This window comes from Prunus mume, linkage group LG3 (assembly GCF_029339155.1).
Source record: "Prunus mume cultivar Tortuosa linkage group LG3, ASM2933915v1, whole genome shotgun sequence".
In the NCBI taxonomy this organism is placed as follows: Eukaryota; Viridiplantae; Streptophyta; class Magnoliopsida; order Rosales; family Rosaceae; genus Prunus; species Prunus mume.
In genome coordinates, this window is record NC_142700.1 from 8474416 (window position 1) to 8492929 (window position 18514).

The 18514-nt window shown below is 38.4% G+C and overlaps 3 protein-coding genes across 3 annotated transcripts; 2 read left to right on the forward strand and 1 right to left on the reverse strand.

Annotated features, from left to right (window-relative positions):
• The first annotated feature begins 1201 nt into the window (after positions 1 to 1201).
• LOC103325605 (uncharacterized) lies at positions 1202 to 6895 on the forward strand. Its single transcript, XM_008227795.3, has 7 exons — positions 1202 to 2614; positions 2764 to 2888; positions 3954 to 4916; positions 5150 to 5684; positions 5777 to 5915; positions 6213 to 6306; positions 6412 to 6895. The coding sequence occupies exons 1-7, from the start codon at positions 1385 to 1387 to the stop codon at positions 6527 to 6529; spliced, it is 3204 nt and encodes a 1067-aa protein (XP_008226017.2). The 5' UTR covers positions 1202 to 1384; the 3' UTR covers positions 6530 to 6895.
• Positions 6896 to 11009: 4114 nt separating this feature from the next.
• Positions 11010 to 13396, forward strand: LOC103325537 (DNA glycosylase superfamily protein). Its single transcript, XM_008227718.2, has 5 exons — positions 11010 to 11728; positions 11822 to 11879; positions 12006 to 12089; positions 12204 to 12339; positions 12514 to 13396. Exons 1-5 carry the CDS (start codon positions 11107 to 11109, stop codon positions 12784 to 12786), a joined length of 1173 nt encoding a protein of 390 aa, XP_008225940.2. The 5' UTR covers positions 11010 to 11106; the 3' UTR covers positions 12787 to 13396.
• A 1525-nt stretch (positions 13397 to 14921) lies between these two features.
• LOC103325538 (small ribosomal subunit protein eS4-like) lies at positions 14922 to 17358 on the reverse strand. Its single transcript, XM_008227719.2, has 5 exons — positions 17218 to 17358; positions 16692 to 16769; positions 16413 to 16593; positions 15885 to 15982; positions 14922 to 15466 (listed from the first exon to the last, which is right to left on the reverse strand). Exons 1-5 carry the CDS (start codon positions 17218 to 17220, stop codon positions 15032 to 15034), a joined length of 795 nt encoding a protein of 264 aa, XP_008225941.1. The 5' UTR covers positions 17221 to 17358; the 3' UTR covers positions 14922 to 15031.
• Between the last annotated feature and the right edge of the window lie 1156 nt (positions 17359 to 18514).

Genomic DNA, 18514 nt, shown 5'->3' on the forward strand with positions numbered 1-18514 from the left:
GTCAAGTGGATAGCAATCCGATTAAGAGACAAGCCTTAAACCCCCATATTAGAATATTAACCCCTTCGTTTTTTGGTTTGACAAACTATAAAATGAATAAAATCAACAAGAAAAAGAAAAAATCCGCAAAAAACATTAAGTATATGGAAATATTCTAATCCTCTGTGTTGTATATTTGCATTGGACGAGGAAAAAAATTGTCACAAAATCCAAATCTAAAGGGTAACAAATGGGTAAGAATTGGAGGGACGTCGAACATGGACTCCAAAATTGGCATGAATGGCGGGGCAAACAGAATTCAAAGGTGTAATAAGTCAAGTCATAGACTGAAAATCAAAGGCCAGTGTGTCAATAGGGTAATGTAATGAATGCATTGTTGTATGTTATAACTGAAAAAATTAAAACCATTGACTGAAATCAAAGACTAGTTTGTCAATATGGTAACCCAATGAACTACAGTTGCAACTAATAAGGACAGGCATTGAGTGTTTTGGATTTACATACTTGTTTTGCATCATTTAACTTTTAATCTGAGCCGTGCATTATGAATCCGATCGTAAAATCCGATCGTCGTTTTTACGAGTTTAAGGTTTGATGAAAAAAAAACTAAATATATAAATATAAATCTTTGTTAGGGCCCAAAGAAATAACAAGGTTTTTCTAGATTGCTAGAGAGACGCTCTTAGGTCTTAGCAACAAATTTGACCCCACATTCACAACGGACTAAAAACCAACGTCTCTCTCCCATTCAATCCTTACTTTTTCTCACCAAATTCTCTTTCACTGTTTTATTAGTACCCCCATTCTGGCCTCCTCTGTTTTCACCCTCTGTTTTCTTCCTCTGTTTCATCCTCTGTTTCACCATCTTCATATATATATATAGCTTCCAAGGATCTGAATCTTAGATTCTCCAATACAAAACACAACACACACTTTCCTCCAATTTTAGCCACACCCAGCACAACACACACTTCTCTCTGTGTCTGTCTGTGTTTTGGTGGCAGTTACAAAATTGTTCCTAATATAGGCAAAGTGCAAACGGGTATGAGGTAATATACTAGTGGATGACAAATTGGTTTAGGCCTAAAAAAAGCTCCTCTGTTTTCGTGTTAAACCAGTGGCTTGTCTCTGTTCTATCTCAGAGTCTTTGGGCTTTCCAATGTCTAGAAGACAGATTCCTCTATTGACATAACAGAATTTTTTTTTGTGAGGTTGATTTTGTTTTCAATCTCCCCACCCATTTTCTTTCCGCTATGGGTTTTTCAATTCTTTTCTTTTTGTTTGGATTTCAGTCTCTTTACAATAATTAGGCACTGAAGGAATCTGTAATTCAGTAATTGCAGTAATTTTCGACAACCATTTGCTTCGGAATTTGAATCGAACGATGGCATCGTCACAGGTTGAAATGGCGGCTTCTGCGCCGTTCGGGTGCGTTTTGAGAGATCACAACCGGCGAGACAGATGTAGAGAGAGCAATGCCAGAGCCACACAGGCCGCTTTTCAGAACAATCTGAAGAGCTTGGTGAGAGATCACCTTCATACCTGCATTTCAGTCTCTTCAAACTCTGCCTCCAATGGTGACTACAACAACAACAACTCCCAAGGCCATATCGAAAATGTCGATTCCCGGGCTCAAAACAAGGATGGCAACAACACCAACAGCAACAATGGTGGTGGTGAAAGAGATGACGGTTCGACTATGACCCCGAGGCAGTCTCGGGTTCTGGATCGATGCGCTGCTGGTAAACAAGGAAAAGAAACGATTGCAAAGACGGAGAGGCAGAGCCAAGAGGCAGAGCTCTTGTCAATGCCCAATTCATTGCCGTCGTCTTCGAGGACATCGACTTCGATGAAGGATGAAACTCTGTCAAGAACAGAAAGCCTGGCTGAGATTTCCAATCTGGGAGTTGGAGCTTCTTCGCTGGTTCAAATTTGGGAGAAGAGGCTGAACCAATCAAACAGCTTGAAGATGAGTTCCAATGGCAATGACACAGAGACTAGCAGGTCGAACTCTGGATTGAGCAGTAATGAGAATGAGAATGAGAATATTTTCAATGCTTTCCCTGATTCCAATGCTTCGAATGAGTCCAATGCTTCCAATGCTTCCAATGCACCTTCTTTGGAGAATCAACCATCAAGAGGCTCTGAAGCAGGGGACTCTGTTTTTGTTGATGAAAGATATGACGCTGGGCCGGTTACTGAGGATTCATTTGAGGACTCAACTTCTGATGAAAGTGCTACCAGCGAGAGTCGGAGTAATTTGGATGCAAGAGAAAGAGAAAGAGAGAAGGTCCGTGTCGCCGATATTATTAGAAGGCTGAAAGCACAGTGTCCATTATCTTCTCCCAGTGAGGACAATGATCATGATCAACAACAATCTACTGTCATTGCATCTTCGTGTAGAGAACGCGATCGCGAGAGGTCCCTTGGGTTTGATCAGACAGAGCAGCAGCATAAAGGGTTCTGTCAGGTTATAAGTTCACCAAGGATGATCAGAGGCAGGCAGGCATTTACTGATTTGCTTATGCATTTGGAGCGTGACAGGCATAGGGAGCTTGAAACAATTGTAGACCGCAGAGCAGTTTCAAGATTTTCGCAAAGAGGCCGAATTCAGGTGGGTTAATTACTCATTCATTTCAACACAAATTTTCCAAAACAAGCTTAGTTATTAATTTACATTGTCTGAGTTGTATAACCCATTTTTTCTCTTCATGGAAATTGCAATGCAGCCGCGTACTTACTTTGTATTATGTTTGTTTGCAGTCATTGCTTCGGCTTAAACTGCTACAGCGGGGCATGGCAGTCATAGGTCAAGATGGACCGCGCCGGAAACCGGCAGCATCTCAAGTGAACAAATTGCCACAAAGGTCTGCTATCATGCATCTCAGGTACAGTCCATATGCATTACAATATGGGATTGGAATTTGGATTAGTTTATATGACTCAATGAACTGATGAACATCTATTTGCAAGTCTATGTAATTAAATTCTGTGGTATGTGGAAACAATTAGAATTAATGTGGCTTGGTCTTGGTTTGAATGTTGTAACTAGGAGGGAGGATTATTTAAGTCACCCAATTGAAACATGTTGATGCTAGGTTGGCTTCCTCCTATTGTAGCTTAGTTCTCTGAGTGCCATTTTTCTAATTAGCTAAACCTTTAAAATTAGCTGAAGTTAAAGTCTTAATTGCACTGCTTTATAGGATGGTGGAATGGAGCCAGAGTTTAAGCAACACATGATTTTTGGTGGCTTTTTAAATGCTGAATAAATAGAGTTCAATCTGATATTGTATATGCTATGCGCTATGTGCCTTTCAATGAGCCAAGTTGGACTGAGTTATAGCTTACTCCAGATATCTGACTAATAAGGAAAATGAAAACTTTTTATGCTTTCATTATTGTTTTATGATGAAATATGGTCACTTAGGAATGTTAGTTGAAAGACAGATTGCTCACATAATGTACTAGTCGTCGGTGCTCACATTAGTCAAACCGGAAATTCTAAAGCATACGTCATTAACGAGCAGAAGGAGGAGCAATAGAATCAAAACTAGTTCTAGTTAGTTCAATGAATGGGGTCAGTGAACATTACTCAGAAAGAAATCATTCTGATTTTAGAAATGCTTAGTTGGTAAAGAATTCATGAGGTGCAGATATAGAAGGAATCTAGTCTTCTGTTTAAGCCTCAGAAAGTTAAAATTCTTGTAGCTGTCATCACTTACTTGTTCCAGGCCATGAATATAAGGCTACACCAGATAAGCAGCTATCATAAAAGACTAGCCAGCCAGATTTGAGTGCTAGATTCAATCTTAAATATTCAACATAATGACAGTAATGTGTATCATTGAAAAAGGAAATCATGTGGACACTTGCAGTTTTTTTTTGTAGCCTAGCTGGCAACCATATTCATATCTCTTTGGGCCTTGATTAACATTGATATCATTTAATTTCAGGGAGAAATTTAGCACTGGTGTTGAGCAGGGCTCAACAGCTCAGAATGATGCAGCTTCCCAAAAAGGCCCTCATAGGGGATTAGTAAAGAACATCGGTGTACATGTAGAAAGCTCCTCCACCTCAAATAGGTCTAGTGAAAGCACTCCTAACCATGAAGTTGATACTATTGAGCAGCAGAATACAACCCTGTTAAAGAACCCATCGTCGCTTGCTTGTGAAGATTTTCATGAAGAAGTTATCCCTAGTTCAAAAGTCAGTTGCCAAGGAACAAGTTTAGTGGCTAGAAACACCTTGCCACATGCTAGTGAAGATCTTCGTGATGAAGCCAGCTTGAGTTCAAAAGTCACCTTGCAAGTAACAAGTTCAGTGGCTAGAAATACCTTCCCACATGCTAGAGAAGATCTTCATGATGAAGCCAGTTCAAAATCCACCTTGCAAGGAACGAGTCCAATTGCTAGAAACACCTTACGTCATGATAGTGAAGATCTTCATGAAGAAGCAAACCCAAGTTCAGATGTCACCTGGCAAGGAACAACTTCAGTGGCTGGAAAAACCTGCACACATGCTAGTGAAGATCTTCATGAAGAAGTCAGTCCGAGTTCAGAAGTCACTTGGCAAGGAACAACTTCAGTGGCTGGAAACACCTTGCCACAAGTTTGTGAAGATCTTCCTGACGAAGTTAGCCCGAGTTCAGAAGTTTCTTGGCAAGGTTCAACTTCAGCGGCTAGAAACCTTGATTTGCAAGAAACCACGGATAGAACCACATCCTTGGTTTGTTGGGATGAGAATGATGTAGAAGAACAAGTAGAGGATGATTATGAGTACTATGGAGAATATAGTTACGACTGGATCACTGAGATTTCTCGCCCACGTAGTTACTGGGAAGACCTCAGGAAGGCATGGTACCAAGAGATGCTTGACTCCAACTCAGGAAAAGGGGACATACGCCAACTTATTGAAAGGTACACCGGCATTGCTTTTGCTTTATCTGTTTTGAATTTGATTTACAGATTTCAAGAACCTATTTCTAATATCACAGGAATGAAGAGAAGGGTAAATTGATGTAAATCTGAATATTGATTCATGTCCATTATACTTAAAAACTAAATGCTCTCTTTTTAGTTGGAAACCTTCCAAAAATGGTACAATCATAATGCTAAATTTACTAATCAGAATTTCCCTTTTATCTATGCAGAAGAACAGTATCAAATTTTCTTGCTAGTGATTTCCGAGACAAAATAGACCGATTGATGGTATCTCGAATAGAAAGACAAACATATCCAGTTGGAAGTGAAGAAGGAGAAGATGAGGAGACTAGCCAAGATAGAATGAATCAACTGGTGTCTTTCTTACAACAACGACAACAACAAATGCGTCCAGCGGACAATCAAGAACAAAAACACCAACAAGAAGAGGAGGATATGACAGAAGAAGAAGAAGATGATCATCATCATAATGATGAAGAAGAAGCAAGGAGCCTAATTAGCGCTCAATATCAAGAAGCCAGTGATGATTTTGATCAATGCACATCATTGCAGCCTTCTCCATCTCACATGACGGCATGGAGCTATCAAGATAATGAAGTGGGGGACGATTCTGATCGAGCTGCTTCTATATCTCCACCCCGACATTTGCCATCTCAATCTTATTATCCAAATAGTAGGGAATGTTCACCATCTCCATCCTACCATCGTCGGCATTATTCTTCCTCCACAAATCATCCTTCAATTGTGAGTTTAACATTTTTTTTCTTCTCTAAAGTTACACCAGTATAAAGTTCTGAGGTTACTGGTCAGTGTAAATAACACTGCTGAACTTGCAGGAAATGGAACTCATATACGATATGAGAGGGCAGATGGAGCAACTCCATAATGAGATGTCAGAGCTACGAAAAGCTATAAAGGGTTGCATAGATATGCAAATGATGATGCAACAATCTACTAAGCAGGAAGTTCATTCAGGTCTGTTTTGAATTCTCTTTCGGTTCGCCCTAAAATATCTCTTCAATTCAATTTAAAAAGAATACCAGACAACTTGGTTCCAATGCACTATCAAGGAACCACTGAAGAGGCACTAATAACATCCTTACTCTTGTACTTGTTTTGACCCTTAAGATTTACTTTGGTCTTTTAGAACAGTTTTAATTACTCTTGTGAAGCTATGATACCGGGCTAAAACAGTGAGTTTCTGCATAGATTTTGCATCATTCCTTATGTTCTACCAGTTTCTTGACAGCAAAATGTGCAACTATATTACAGGTCAAGCAGAGAGGAAAAGGTCGTCTAATGGGTTACCAAAGAAAGGCAATTGCTGCATTTGCCATGAAGTGAAAGTCGACTCACTTTTGTACAGGTAACTTGCTTGTGAAGCTAAGGCTTCCCATCTGAATTTCAATTCTTCATTTTAATTTTGTGCTGGCTTTACTTATCTGTTGAGATATCATTTCCTATTTTGCAGATGTGGGCACATGTGCACCTGCCTCAAGTGTGCTCATGAGTTGCAATGGAACAACGGAAAATGTCCGATATGTCGAGCTCCGATTGCGGATGTCGTGAGGGCACACATGGATTATTAGACTGCTGGTGCCTGGTGAACGAGTTCTTGCTTCAGAGGACCGTCTTTCTTTCTGAAAATCAACATAGTGAAGCACACATTGGAAGAGGAAGCTAATTTATTCATCTTAACTATTGTCTACTTTTCATTTTTGTAAATGTCAAGTCATGGAACATCATACCTGGTTTCTCTTTTCCACATATACTCTTGTGTATGTTTTTTGAGGAGAGACCAGAACTAACAAACTCTCTATTCATCTTTTTATATACAATTTGAAAAACAAAAAAGGTGCCTCTTTTAGGAAACATGCTTTCTTTATATCTGTCTACATTAACAAACAGATTCTTGTTCTGAACTGACCATGATAAGAAATATGAACTATTGTCTACTTTTCATTTTTGTAAATTTTACTTTTTCTGCAGATCAAAATAGTACCTGACTGATACCGCATATACGTCAAGGTTGCTGTAATCAACCGATCTAACATGTATTTATAAATTGACATGAGACTGCCCGTTGCAAGAGTTCATATTTCTTGTAAGGGTAAAAGAGCATAAATAAACAAACCTTATGGAAGCAACTAATAGCAAGCTCTACTTTTCATAATGCATGCCAAGCATTCAATCAAGCCCAGTAAATCTTTTCCTTATCAACCTAGCCAAGTACAATGGTTGGTGTAACTTTACTGTTCTAGTGTATGATTATTGTGGGAGCAAATTTCGTCTCACAAGAATATTCGTCTAAGATTCCTGTCTTCCTCTTCGTTGTCTCTTTCTTCTTGCAAAATAAATCAGAATAAGAGGACCATACCCCGGGGTGTTGGCCAAAGGCCCTCCGATATCTAAGTTAGTTCAAGTGTTTGTAGGAAAACAATAGCAAACAAAAAGGGTACGGAGATGTATGTGTGCTGTGAACCGGGTAATCGAAGCCATGTGTGGTGGCCGGAGCCTTGTGTGAGAGGGAGAAAGAGTTATGGCGGCTAGGGTTTTGGAGATAGAATTTATGCAGTATTTTGAGACAGAAGTTTAGACGTATGTTTAGAATTACCTCAAGCCTTGGTGTAGCCATGTATTCATAGGAGCCTTGGAGGCTAGGGTTTCGGAAAAATAATTACACATATATAAAGGAATTATTCTTCCCCAATTTAGAGAGATTGACATAATTAGGGATTTGATTTAAATCAAATTCCTAATTAGGGTAAGAATCGAATAATTGCCAATTGAATCAAATAACTCCCAATTAGGCCAAATAATCCCCAAATGGAAGGAAATATTTGACCTAGGGTTTGGCTAAAATTCGGTTCCCACAATTATGATGTGAAGGTTTGCTTACCAATTCGCAGAAACAAACAGAATAACAAAATTATAGGATCTTGCTGCGAACTTTTACCTTTTTACGTGCAAAGTAACCAAAGAAGATGCCTTATATTTTACATTATCTTTTCTGTTCTATGTGTTGAAGAACAACCATTTCCAACCTCTAGCTGCTTCAAATGGTATAGCTATGAGCCCATGTTCGTTGTCTTTTTTGCTGCATCTGCACATGGTTGATCAAACTGTAAATATTTTAAATTGCCTGTGGACCAGATATTTATTTATTTTCTTCTTCACGGATTGGTCTTATCTAAAAATTAAAATGCTGGCCCCTGGGAGATGCCAGCAGCCCAGAAAGCACCAAGGTCGACATCTTAGGAGGAGCACATACGTGGGAGATAGACACAAGGACAAGGGCAACTAAGCCCCTTTCCTTTCAATGTAATTAAGAGTGCCTCCTAACAACTCATCATACAGGCCAAGGCATCCATTACTAATTTATTATAAATTTTTCTTGTTATTTTCTGCTCTATTTTTTCAACAGATTTATTCACTAATTAGGCTACAGTAAGAAGAACCAAGTGGTCTCAAGTGATGACAATCTTCAGTTTTGAACATATTCTTTTGACACTTAGCAAGGAAACAAATTTGAAGTTACCAATTCTATTATAAACAACATCATGGTTTTCAAATTGCTAGATTTGGCTATAATTTACATGCTTATTGAGCCAAATATTGGAGGGCACTTCAACATATTTAATGATCAACAGCTCTCTTTCCCTCTAGCCTATCCCCCACAAAGTACTAGAAACTCGGAAGGGGGTTTGATATGAATTATTATTGGTCCAATCCAATCATAGATGGGGTACATTGTGCGAGGTTTCTCGTGACAACATGTCTCTAAACCCTAGCTATTCCAAGCCAAGGGGTAAGACAACTTCACCATTTGATTTTCGTACGAACAATAATGCAATTTGGGTATTGATTTACTCCCTCCAAGGCAATAAGGAAGATCCCATCACAACCTTATCATGATCCAATTGGATTTGGAAAAATGTCTGAAAATGTTCCCTCTATCATTTTCAGAAATAAAAGAGTTCCAGCTATGGATCCTGGAGGCATGTTACATGCAGCCTTGACGTTTTACTGTTGTGTTCTTGCTTTATTTCGCTTTCTTGCATTGCCTTACAATTGCCATTCACCCCCTGTTACACTTCACCATAGCATGCCTAAAACCGCCTCTTTTGTCATGAACTTTTTTGTACGCATGCATTTTCTACTATTGGATGCAACAGAGTGACTGTTAGGTACAGTAGTTATTACATTGTTTGATATATCGACAATGTATCAAGTACTGTAGATTGATACCCAGTATCAGTCAATCATTGTCCTATACCATTTGGATTCATTTTTCAGTTGGATATGACAGAGAATAGTCTAAATAAATTATGAGGGAAGAGAAAATAATGAAGTATTGATAATGTTGGTTTCTGTCCTAATTAATAAGACAAAGAGGTGACTGAAGGCAAATTTACATCATCCCTGTCTGTTTGCCTAATTTTTGTCGATTCACAAATCTCCATCGTTATAGGTGACTCAAAACACATGGCTTGTTATCTTGTGATTGTGATTGAAGAATTTATATTGATTAGAAAATTATTCTGTGACAAATACTATAACTACCACCATCTAGTAAACCAAACCATCTAGTAATACTATACCTTGTAGTTCCTACACCTTTATGGGTGGAAAATAATTCCAACCCTAAAAGCTAAGCCTATGATGAGTCACATCATTTTCTAATAAGCTCAACCCCAACAAACAAATTTTGGCTACTTCTTTATTTGCCAGGGAAATTAATATAAAATAAAAGCAACAAAAATGTGATAGAAAAAAAAATTAGGAGTTCATGAGGGGTTCAATCTAGGATCATGTCAAGAGTGACTTTTTTCACCTACCCTTTGTTTTTCCTTCCATTCTGCTGCCTCTGGTGTGAGAGAGATCCTTGCTTTTATTAATAAATATTATATGGTTGCTTCTTCTCTTGAACAACCCTGCATGATTTCATGTTTTTATATGCCACCCAAGTTTTTCACTTTGACAAATTCTTCCAAATTCTTTGAAATACGTGTGATGGATTGAGAGAAGACACTTGATGGGAATGTGTTTTAAGGCTCATCCAACAAGTTCAACTGCAGATGACATACATGTTGGGAACCACTTCAAATCAGCCTACAGATTCAAATGCCATAAAAATTCTTCATAGTCAGCCAATCCATGGCCATATTTACTATTATTAATTCAGTCATGTTGCATGTTGGATACAGTTGGAAGTTACTGGACTATTTGATGGCTATCATTCATCCTGCCCAAATGAGTAGGACCCAGTGCCTAATTATGCAAGTAATTTACTACTTCAAATCACTCAAGTAATTTTGTTGTCTACAACTACAGGTTGCAGGCATCTTTGATCATACAAATTATTCTCTGAGTTCTTTTTATTTTCTGTGGAAAATCTGCACAACCCATTGGCTGTGTTAATAATTTAACTTCTGTCATTATGATGAGTTAGGTTTTGACTTAAAGTTTGAGATTAGAAATGAAAACCTACTTGACCAACAGACAAACAACCTGCTTATAAATACTAATTACTATTTTTAAATCATATAATAAAAACTAAAAAGCCTTCAAAGAACTTTAAACTATTTTAGTTTGAAGAGCTCAAACTGATATGTCTTGGTCAAGCCAGGCACTGTTGGTTACAGGTTGATTAGCATATCATAATCTTGAGATCTTTTCATCCAGCTCAAAAGCGAAGAGCAATGATTGGTTACTCTCATGGACCCCACTCCTTCAACTTGGGATTGAGGACGCATGGAGACTGAGCAGTAAAGGCACAAAGTGTGGGGAAAAAAGAGGGTCCCTGAGAAGGCTGGCAATGCCACCACAAAACTATCCCCACAATTTCTTTTGCTTCATCAAAATTACAATTATAATCTCTAGACTTAGTTAGGATGGTGTCGTTTTCAAGCTTATGCCCTCACAGACCCCAAAAAGTTGTGCTGCCCCTGCCCCTCACAAGAGGGTTGTGTATGGCAGACCCCAACCCCCCCATGTTACAACTTAGCCAAACTTGTGCCATGTCCCCACTTTTGTCTTATAAAATCCCCCACTTCATTCCTAGGCTCTCCTTAAATTCTTGAGCTTCTTCATCTTCTCCTCCTCTCTTTCCTTCACCACCAAACTCATCATTTGTTCTTCATATTCAACACAAAGATCAAATAAAATGTGTTCCTCTAAACCAAAGTTGCAAAGAACCACTAGTGTTCCTCCATCAACACCTAAGATGAATCGGCGTCCGGTTCTCCAGCCAACTGGCAATCAATTTCCAAGCTTGGAACAAAGGAAGTCTCTTAAAAAGAGCTCCCAAGAACCTCTTGCTCCAACTCCTCTGCCTTCACCTCTACCAAGTGCTAAAACTAAGGCCTCTTTTTCTCCTCCCATCTCTCCCAAGTTGCCTTCACCTAGACCACCTGCATTCAAGAGAGGAAAAGATCCAAATGAGCTGAATTCTAGTGCTGAGAAGGTTGTGACACCTCGGTGCACAACCAAGTTTACAAGTTCTGTGAAAAAGTCAAAGAAGTCTAGTGGCTCTGTAGCTGCTGCACCTTCTGCTGAAAGTATATTGAAAAATATATCCTCTTTGATAGTGGAGGCACCAGGAAGCATAGCAGCTGCAAGGAGGGAGCAAGTTGCAACAATGCAAGAACAACGAAAGATGCGAATTGCCCATTATGGAAGAACCAAGTCTGCCAAAAATGAAGGGAAAGTGATTCCTCTTGATTCTTCAGCTACAACTGATTTTGGTAGAGACCAAAGGCGGTGTACTTTTATCACACCTAACTCAGGTATGCAGCTTAACAGACAAGGTTATGTTGTTGACAGATTGTGGAAGTTTATAAGACATTTGAATAATGTGTTTGTGGTGTACTTGTTTGCAGACCCCATATATGTTGCTTACCATGATGAAGAATGGGGAGTTCCTGTCCATGATGACAAGTAAGTCTCTCTCTCTCTCTCTCTCTCTCTCTCTCTCTCTCTCTCTCTCTCATCCCTCTGTCTCTCACAAACACACATACATTTCTTAAGCTAAATAGCTATAATTTGCTTGTGTCATATTTGCAGTCTGTTGCTTGAATTGCTGGTGTTAACTGGTGCTCAAGTTGGATCAGATTGGACTTCAGTCCTGAGGAAAAGGCAAGCTTTGAGGTGGGTGTGATTTCAAAATTCCATTACTCTTCTTAGTCCTAGAAATATTGAAAGAAACCAATAATATAGCTACTTTGTTCTTAATCTTACCAAATGCAGTATTTCTTTATGCAGGGAGTCCTTTTCAGGATTTGATGCAGATGTTGTGGCTAAATTTAGTGAAAGAAAGATAACGTCAGTGAGTTCTGATTCTGGTATAGATATAAGCCTTGTTCGAGGAGCTGTTGACAATGCTAAACGAATTCTTCAGGTACTATAAGATAAAACTCAAACATAATCTCTATGAGATATATATATATATATATATATATTTGATAGATTTTACATTTACAGGTCATATGTTATAAGTTTTTTTTTTTTTTTAATTAATAAAAAAATTGTGTATTGCTTTATTTTTACTTTATTAATTTAACTCAATTTACAGATAAAGAGGGAAGTTGGATCATTTGACAAGTACTTGTGGGGATTTGTGAATCACAAGCCTGTATCTACCCAATACAAGTCATGCCACAAGATCCCTGTGAAGAACTCCAAGTCAGAGAGCATAAGCAAAGACATGGTTAGAAGGGGTTTTAGGCTTGTTGGTCCCACAGTCATTCACTCATTCATGCAAGCAGCTGGCCTCACAAATGACCACTTGATCACCTGCCCACGGCACCTCCAATGTGCAGCTTCTGCAGCCCCTGCTGCTTTATAATTTCACATCACAAAATAATCTACAAGAACAGACAGCTACAGATGAACGTATATATATATGTGTGTGGCATAGACTAGGACCCAATAAGCATAATAAGCTTATTATCTCTAACTCTAAAATCTAGAAGTTGCTATGTACTCTGGTTGTGTGTATTTATATTAGCTGTTGTAAAAGTCTTGGTGGGAGCCTGAGAGGGCTAAATTGGAATGAGATGCTTAGGAAAAAAAAAGTGTGTGGAAAGAGGGGCATAGGAAGACAAGCAGAGCATGTGCAGGTGGGCAGGCAATGGCAAGTGTATGGGATCAAATAGCTTTCACTTGCTTGTTGTGGCCACCACATCCCCTCTATTATTTGCTTTGCTTTTAACAGATTGTGAAGAATAATCAGTGCAGGTAGGACTGTTGGCCCTGCCCTGCCATGGACCATGATATGTCCATCTACCATCTCTTTCAACTTGGTCTTTGGACTGGATAAAAATTGTCAGCTCTTCTATAAAAGCTTCATTACATCATTTTCTCAGCTTGTAGTTTTTTTTTCCCCTTTGCTTCTAGGTTCTAACCTTTTGGGATATTTGTATCATAAATTAATATCAAGTTTGGGTTTTTATTAATCTTTACAGAGTTGGTATTATTTTACATGTATTTCTTTCTTTTTGCCTTTATTGCCTTTTCAATCCTGAGCCAAGCTCAGGCATCTTCTCCATGTGATCTCTGATTATCTTTTCTACTTTTTATCTTGCTGTTACCTTTGTGCAGAACATATGCATATAGATGACAGTTAAGACATGGCTGTAATTCTATGCAGCTAAAGTTCCATGATTTGAGGGGAATCTTAGCCATGGGCTTGGTGGATCTAAAGTTTAGTTGACATTCCCAAGACTTGCACCATTTCATTACCAGAAAAAAAGGAAAATTATACATAGAGAGAGAGAGAGAGAGAGAGGACTGAAGAATCTACTTCCAAAATAATGTCCCTGAAATTGCAGAAAATGATATATATTCCAAGCTCAGCCATATTTTTGAGGTTTAAGGTCAAACTTTCACCTCAAAACAGCTGGGTGGAAATTAAAAAAGAGATATCTCACTTAATATAGTTGGGTGAAATGAAAGGCAAAAAGCAGAGGATCCAAAACCAGTGAGAAAGAAGTATTAAAGATTGACAAAGGCCTACCATTTCACAATATCAAAAAGCGAGCTATCTCTGCAGAATCCTCCCAAGCATAAGCACACGAAGCAAAATTAATATTTGCAACTTGCAACCAAAGCACACAAAATTTACAAATGAAATGAAATATGGGTGCAGCAAAACATGAAAATTTACCAAGACAAAACTAGCAGTATAAATATTGGCAAAGTAAAACAAAACCAAACCACCCCCATTCCAAATTCCAATTCGTATGCTCTTGTGTTAAACAAATCGAAACTCACCAGAGACTTTGCTTCTCTGATTATTATTCCTGAAACCCCAAGAAATATACCGAATTTGAGAGAGAGAGAGAGAGAGAGAGAGAGAGAAGTGCTTTCGTTTCCGTTTTCGTTCTGGGAGAAAAATGAAAAACAAGGATTTATGGGCTCTCTAGCTCTAGAGTTCCAGGCCAAAGTCAAGCTTTCACCTAAACTCTCTCTCTCTCTCTCTCTCTCTCTGTTGCTTTCCAATAAACTGTTTTGCAAAATGTGCACGCATAGGTTTTAAACCTTGTCAAGGAAGGAAGCTCCAACGTCCAACCTCCATAGAAAGATTTTTCTTTATGAAACAGAAGAACATTACATACAAGGCAATAATACATGTATGTTTTCTAACTTGGAAGATTGTTGGTTGTCCACAAACTCTAACCTTTTTACTTGTAAATACCACAACAAAGATTACGCTCTCGTTCCTCACTCTTATGTTATGTTTGGGCTTTGGATGGTTTCTTGCCATCCATTGTATTTCTTAGTGTGCTTCTATTGTTTTCAATAAATAACTTTATTTTTAAAATTAAACATTATTCATTCACAAACGTAGGTGCACGACCAGGAATAACTAGACACTATTCAAGTGGCCAAGCAAGAATTTACTTTTAAAGTAACACGAATTTAAAGTCGGGATTGAAACAACTAAATTATTTGTATCAAGATGAGAAACGAGAGACAAAATAAAGAAGACAAAATTTGCATCATAAATTCCAAAGCTAATAGGTAAAGACTACAAGAATAAAAGTGAACATTGCCAAAATAGTTCAAAGATTGTTTTCACCCACGACCATTTAAGCTGTGGCTGTGGCTTGGGCTGCTTGTCTCTTCTTGGCCTCTTCAATAATGGTGAGCTTAATACCCTTACCCTTGGGAAGGCTTACCCATGGCTTGGTCCCCTTGCCTATTGTGAACACATTGCCCAACCGAGTGGCAAATTCATGTCCACTTGCATCCTGGACATGGATTGTCTCAAAGCTTCCCTTATGCTTCTCCCTGTTCTTGATTACTCCAACACGGCCCCTATTCCTTCCACCAGTCACCATGACGACATTACCAACATCGAACTTGATGAAGTCAGTGATCTTGTTGGTCTCCAAGTCCAGCTTAATGGTGTCATTAGCCTTTATGAGAGGGTCTGGGTAACGGATTGTTCTCCCATCATAGGTGTTAATATATGGGATACCTTTTTGTCCAAACTGCACAGACCGGACCTTGCAAAGCTTGAACTGCAAGAAATGCAGACTACAATATCAGCACTCTACCTCATGAAATCCATAACTTTGATTAAAAACAAATAAAACCAGTATCATATTATCCTGGACAAGCAAGACTTTCAATATTTTCTGACAATGTATATATACAGACTTGAAATGGCATGTACATGAGACAAAATTCTCCACATGGAGAACAGATCTCCAGCCAGTGACCTTGAATGATTCCATACATTTCCATATAGAAAAACTTAAAAGAATGGCATACAGTGTTATAGCTGTGTTTGCTTATCTCAAATAAGTCTATCATGAACAAAATATTTGGGCAGGACAACTTGAATGATTCTATATCTGACAATAATGAATCATTCACAGCCAGAGATTATATGACCTCAGATAAGTAGAGTTACTCTAGTAAAGAACATCTACACACCTTTGCCTCTTCATCCCTGATTGAATGGAGACGGAACCGACCCTTGGTGTCATAGAGGAGACGGAAGTTCTCGTTTGTTTTGGGGATTGAAACAACATCTGTAAGAGTAAAGCAGAATGCTCAAAAAGTATTACATTTCATTTCAACCAAAAATAACAATAACAAAAATACTACAATTACAAGCAATATGTACTGACTGCCTATTCCAGGACATGTATTGGTCATGCTCCAACCATCAAAAAGGCCACTTTATGCCAAAAATGTGCACGAAGGACAAACATACAAACTTCCTATGATACTAGAAACATTCTCTAATTGATATTATATATGTAAACTTCCTAATATATGGAAGATAGGTCCAAATTAAAAGATTTTTCTTCCATAGTAGCCAACACTTGGTTACTACAGAGCAAGATTGTCCAAGAAAATGCTTCTAATTAATTACCAATCATTGTATTGATACAACATGAATAATGTTTAAGAACAGATGAAGCAGTAATATATCCAAGAATATAGTGCTGTGCATACCCATAAAACCAGAAGGATAGGTCTTATCAGTCCTCACTTTCCCATCAACCAGAACATGTCGTTGCATCAAAATGGAAATGACCTCACGGTATGTTAGAGCATATTTCAATCGGTTTCTTAAGATGATGACCAATGGCAGGCATTCCCTGGATTTGTGAGGTCCAGAAGAAGGCTTGGGAGCCTAAGAAAAAAGAAAACACATCATTTAAAATTCTCAACTAGTACATTGAATACGTTATATGAAATACCAAACACTGCACAGCTCAAAAGGAAACTTACAAATGCACCACCAAGTTTGTCAAGCATCCAATGCTTCGGGGCATTGAGCCTCTTCAGATGCTTCTTCAATCCTCGCGCCTGTTGTGGAAAGGAAATAAAATTAAGAAAATGAAACCCAAATATAGGTCTACAAATCAAATTATCCCACTTCAAATGCATGACATTCAAGATGACATGAAGATCCAATAATACACATACAGCCATACGGGTTTTCGATCAAATACAGTGCCTAAAATTTCTTTTACAGTTACATCGCTTGTCTTCGCCTACTCTCCCCTCTCATCGTTTAGAATACCATAATCAAACAATTTTCCATAATGGGCTAACCAGAAGAAAAACAAATCAGCTCTAAACAAGGTATCAATTTTCGGACCCTACAGAATTGGTACAACAAGAAGCAGCAGAACTGGGTTCACAAGCTTTATTCGACTTATAAAAGTTTAATTGTCCAAGCTCTAGAATTTATGGTATGCAAATTCAAAGAAAAACCATAGATGAAGGTGCCATCGAAAAATGAAATACGAACCATCTTGTCAGGTGAACTACGCCGGCTGCCGACCCTCCCTCACTGCTCCTAAGTCCCAAGTCCGAAGCCGCTCTCTCTCTCTCTCTCTATGATCTATGTAAACTACGAACACTCACAGTCGCAGCTCTATATACCTCCACTTTATGACGAAACCCTAATGAGCTCCCGCTTCAGGGCTCGAAATTGGGCCTACTTTGGGCCTCAAAAGTTTCTATTGTTTTTTCTTCTTTGTGGAGGCCAATATTCCTTTTTGTTTTCAGGTTTTGAAACTCTTGCTGGCCCATTAGTTTGGGCCTAACTACAGAAAAACTGATCCAGTAGGGGAATATGAAAGCACAAAGTCGACTTAAAACTTCCAAGTTTTCGAAAACTATCTTAGACTTCTATGCAAGTTGATTTTTTTTTTTTTAAGTACAAATGAGAGTTTAAACAATATGGTAGAGGGGGCTTCTCACTTACACACTACTAAGGTATCATAGGGATTTTAACTTAAAACCACTGATCTGCAAGTCAATGTCATTTTGGCTAGACTCTGTTGGCTATGCACGTTGAAATTTCAATTAGAAATGAAAGTGGTTTTTGGAAAAAGTAACTACTTCTTAAATACAATACGTAGTAAAAGGAGTTTTTATGATTCAAGCTTTTAAAGTTTTATATCAAACATTATTAGAAGTGTTTTTGATTATTTAGAAACGTTTTAATCCACTCCATAAACAAACCCAATATTCCCTAAGGTTGCATTTGATAAGCAGGAAAAAGGGCTTCGGCATCTTTGGTAAGTTCATACATGAAAAACGGTTTGCTAGTTTATGAGAAAATAGGAGGGGGAATGAAACCCTCGAACTATTTTGGGTTTCATTTTCCATTCCAATAAGAAAATCAAGACAAGCATTACCAAATATGACAAAGGAATGAGAAAATACATAAGGATTGATTTCTCGTCAATTTCTTTAAGTAAACCAAGCAAAACCTAAATGTTAAATGTTACCATTATGAAAAAAATAACCAAAAGAAGGGGACCGTTTCTTCTCGACCCTTATTATCCCCCCAACTCAAAACCAACTCCACATTTGTAAATCTCCTTGGTTCAGGGGATCTCCCCTGGAACCACCCCCTTCGGTTAATAATCCGGGCCTCTCTCCCCCCCCCTCCCTCCCGGGTTATGTTGTGGAGAGGTTTTTCCTCCCAACTTTTGTTGGGTTTTGTCTGCTCCTTGCTTTTGCAAGGTTTTGTTTCTTCCCTTTTTCTTGAGGGTTTGTATCCCAGTCTTTTGGGGGTGGTTATTGGATGATCTTGC

What these genes read in the sequence shown, in the direction of transcription:
- LOC103325537 (XM_008227718.2), top strand. Translation starts at nt 11,107, where the DNA reads ATGTGTTCCTCTAAACCAAAGTTGCAAAGAACCACTAGTGTTCCTCCA. An exon ending in GTTCCTGTCCATGATGACAA is followed by an intron (nt 11,880 to 12,005) that starts GTAAGTCTCTCT and finishes TCATATTTGCAG; the next exon opens with TCTGTTGCTTGAATTGCTGG. An exon ending in AGGAAAAGGCAAGCTTTGAG is followed by an intron (nt 12,090 to 12,203) that starts GTGGGTGTGATT and finishes TTCTTTATGCAG; the next exon opens with GGAGTCCTTTTCAGGATTTG.
- LOC103325605 (XM_008227795.3), top strand. Translation starts at nt 1,385, where the DNA reads ATGGCATCGTCACAGGTTGAAATGGCGGCTTCTGCGCCGTTCGGGTGC. An exon ending in CGCAAAGAGGCCGAATTCAG is followed by an intron (nt 2,615 to 2,763) that starts GTGGGTTAATTA and finishes GTTTGTTTGCAG; the next exon opens with TCATTGCTTCGGCTTAAACT. An exon ending in GTCGACTCACTTTTGTACAG is followed by an intron (nt 6,307 to 6,411) that starts GTAACTTGCTTG and finishes CCTATTTTGCAG; the next exon opens with ATGTGGGCACATGTGCACCT.
- LOC103325538 (XM_008227719.2), bottom strand. An exon ending in ACAAACTTGGTGGTGCATTT is followed by an intron (nt 16,594 to 16,691) that starts GTAAGTTTCCTT and finishes CTTTTTTCTTAG; the next exon opens with GCTCCCAAGCCTTCTTCTGG. An exon ending in CTATCCTTCTGGTTTTATGG is followed by an intron (nt 15,983 to 16,412) that starts GTATGCACAGCA and finishes TTACTCTTACAG; the next exon opens with ATGTTGTTTCAATCCCCAAA.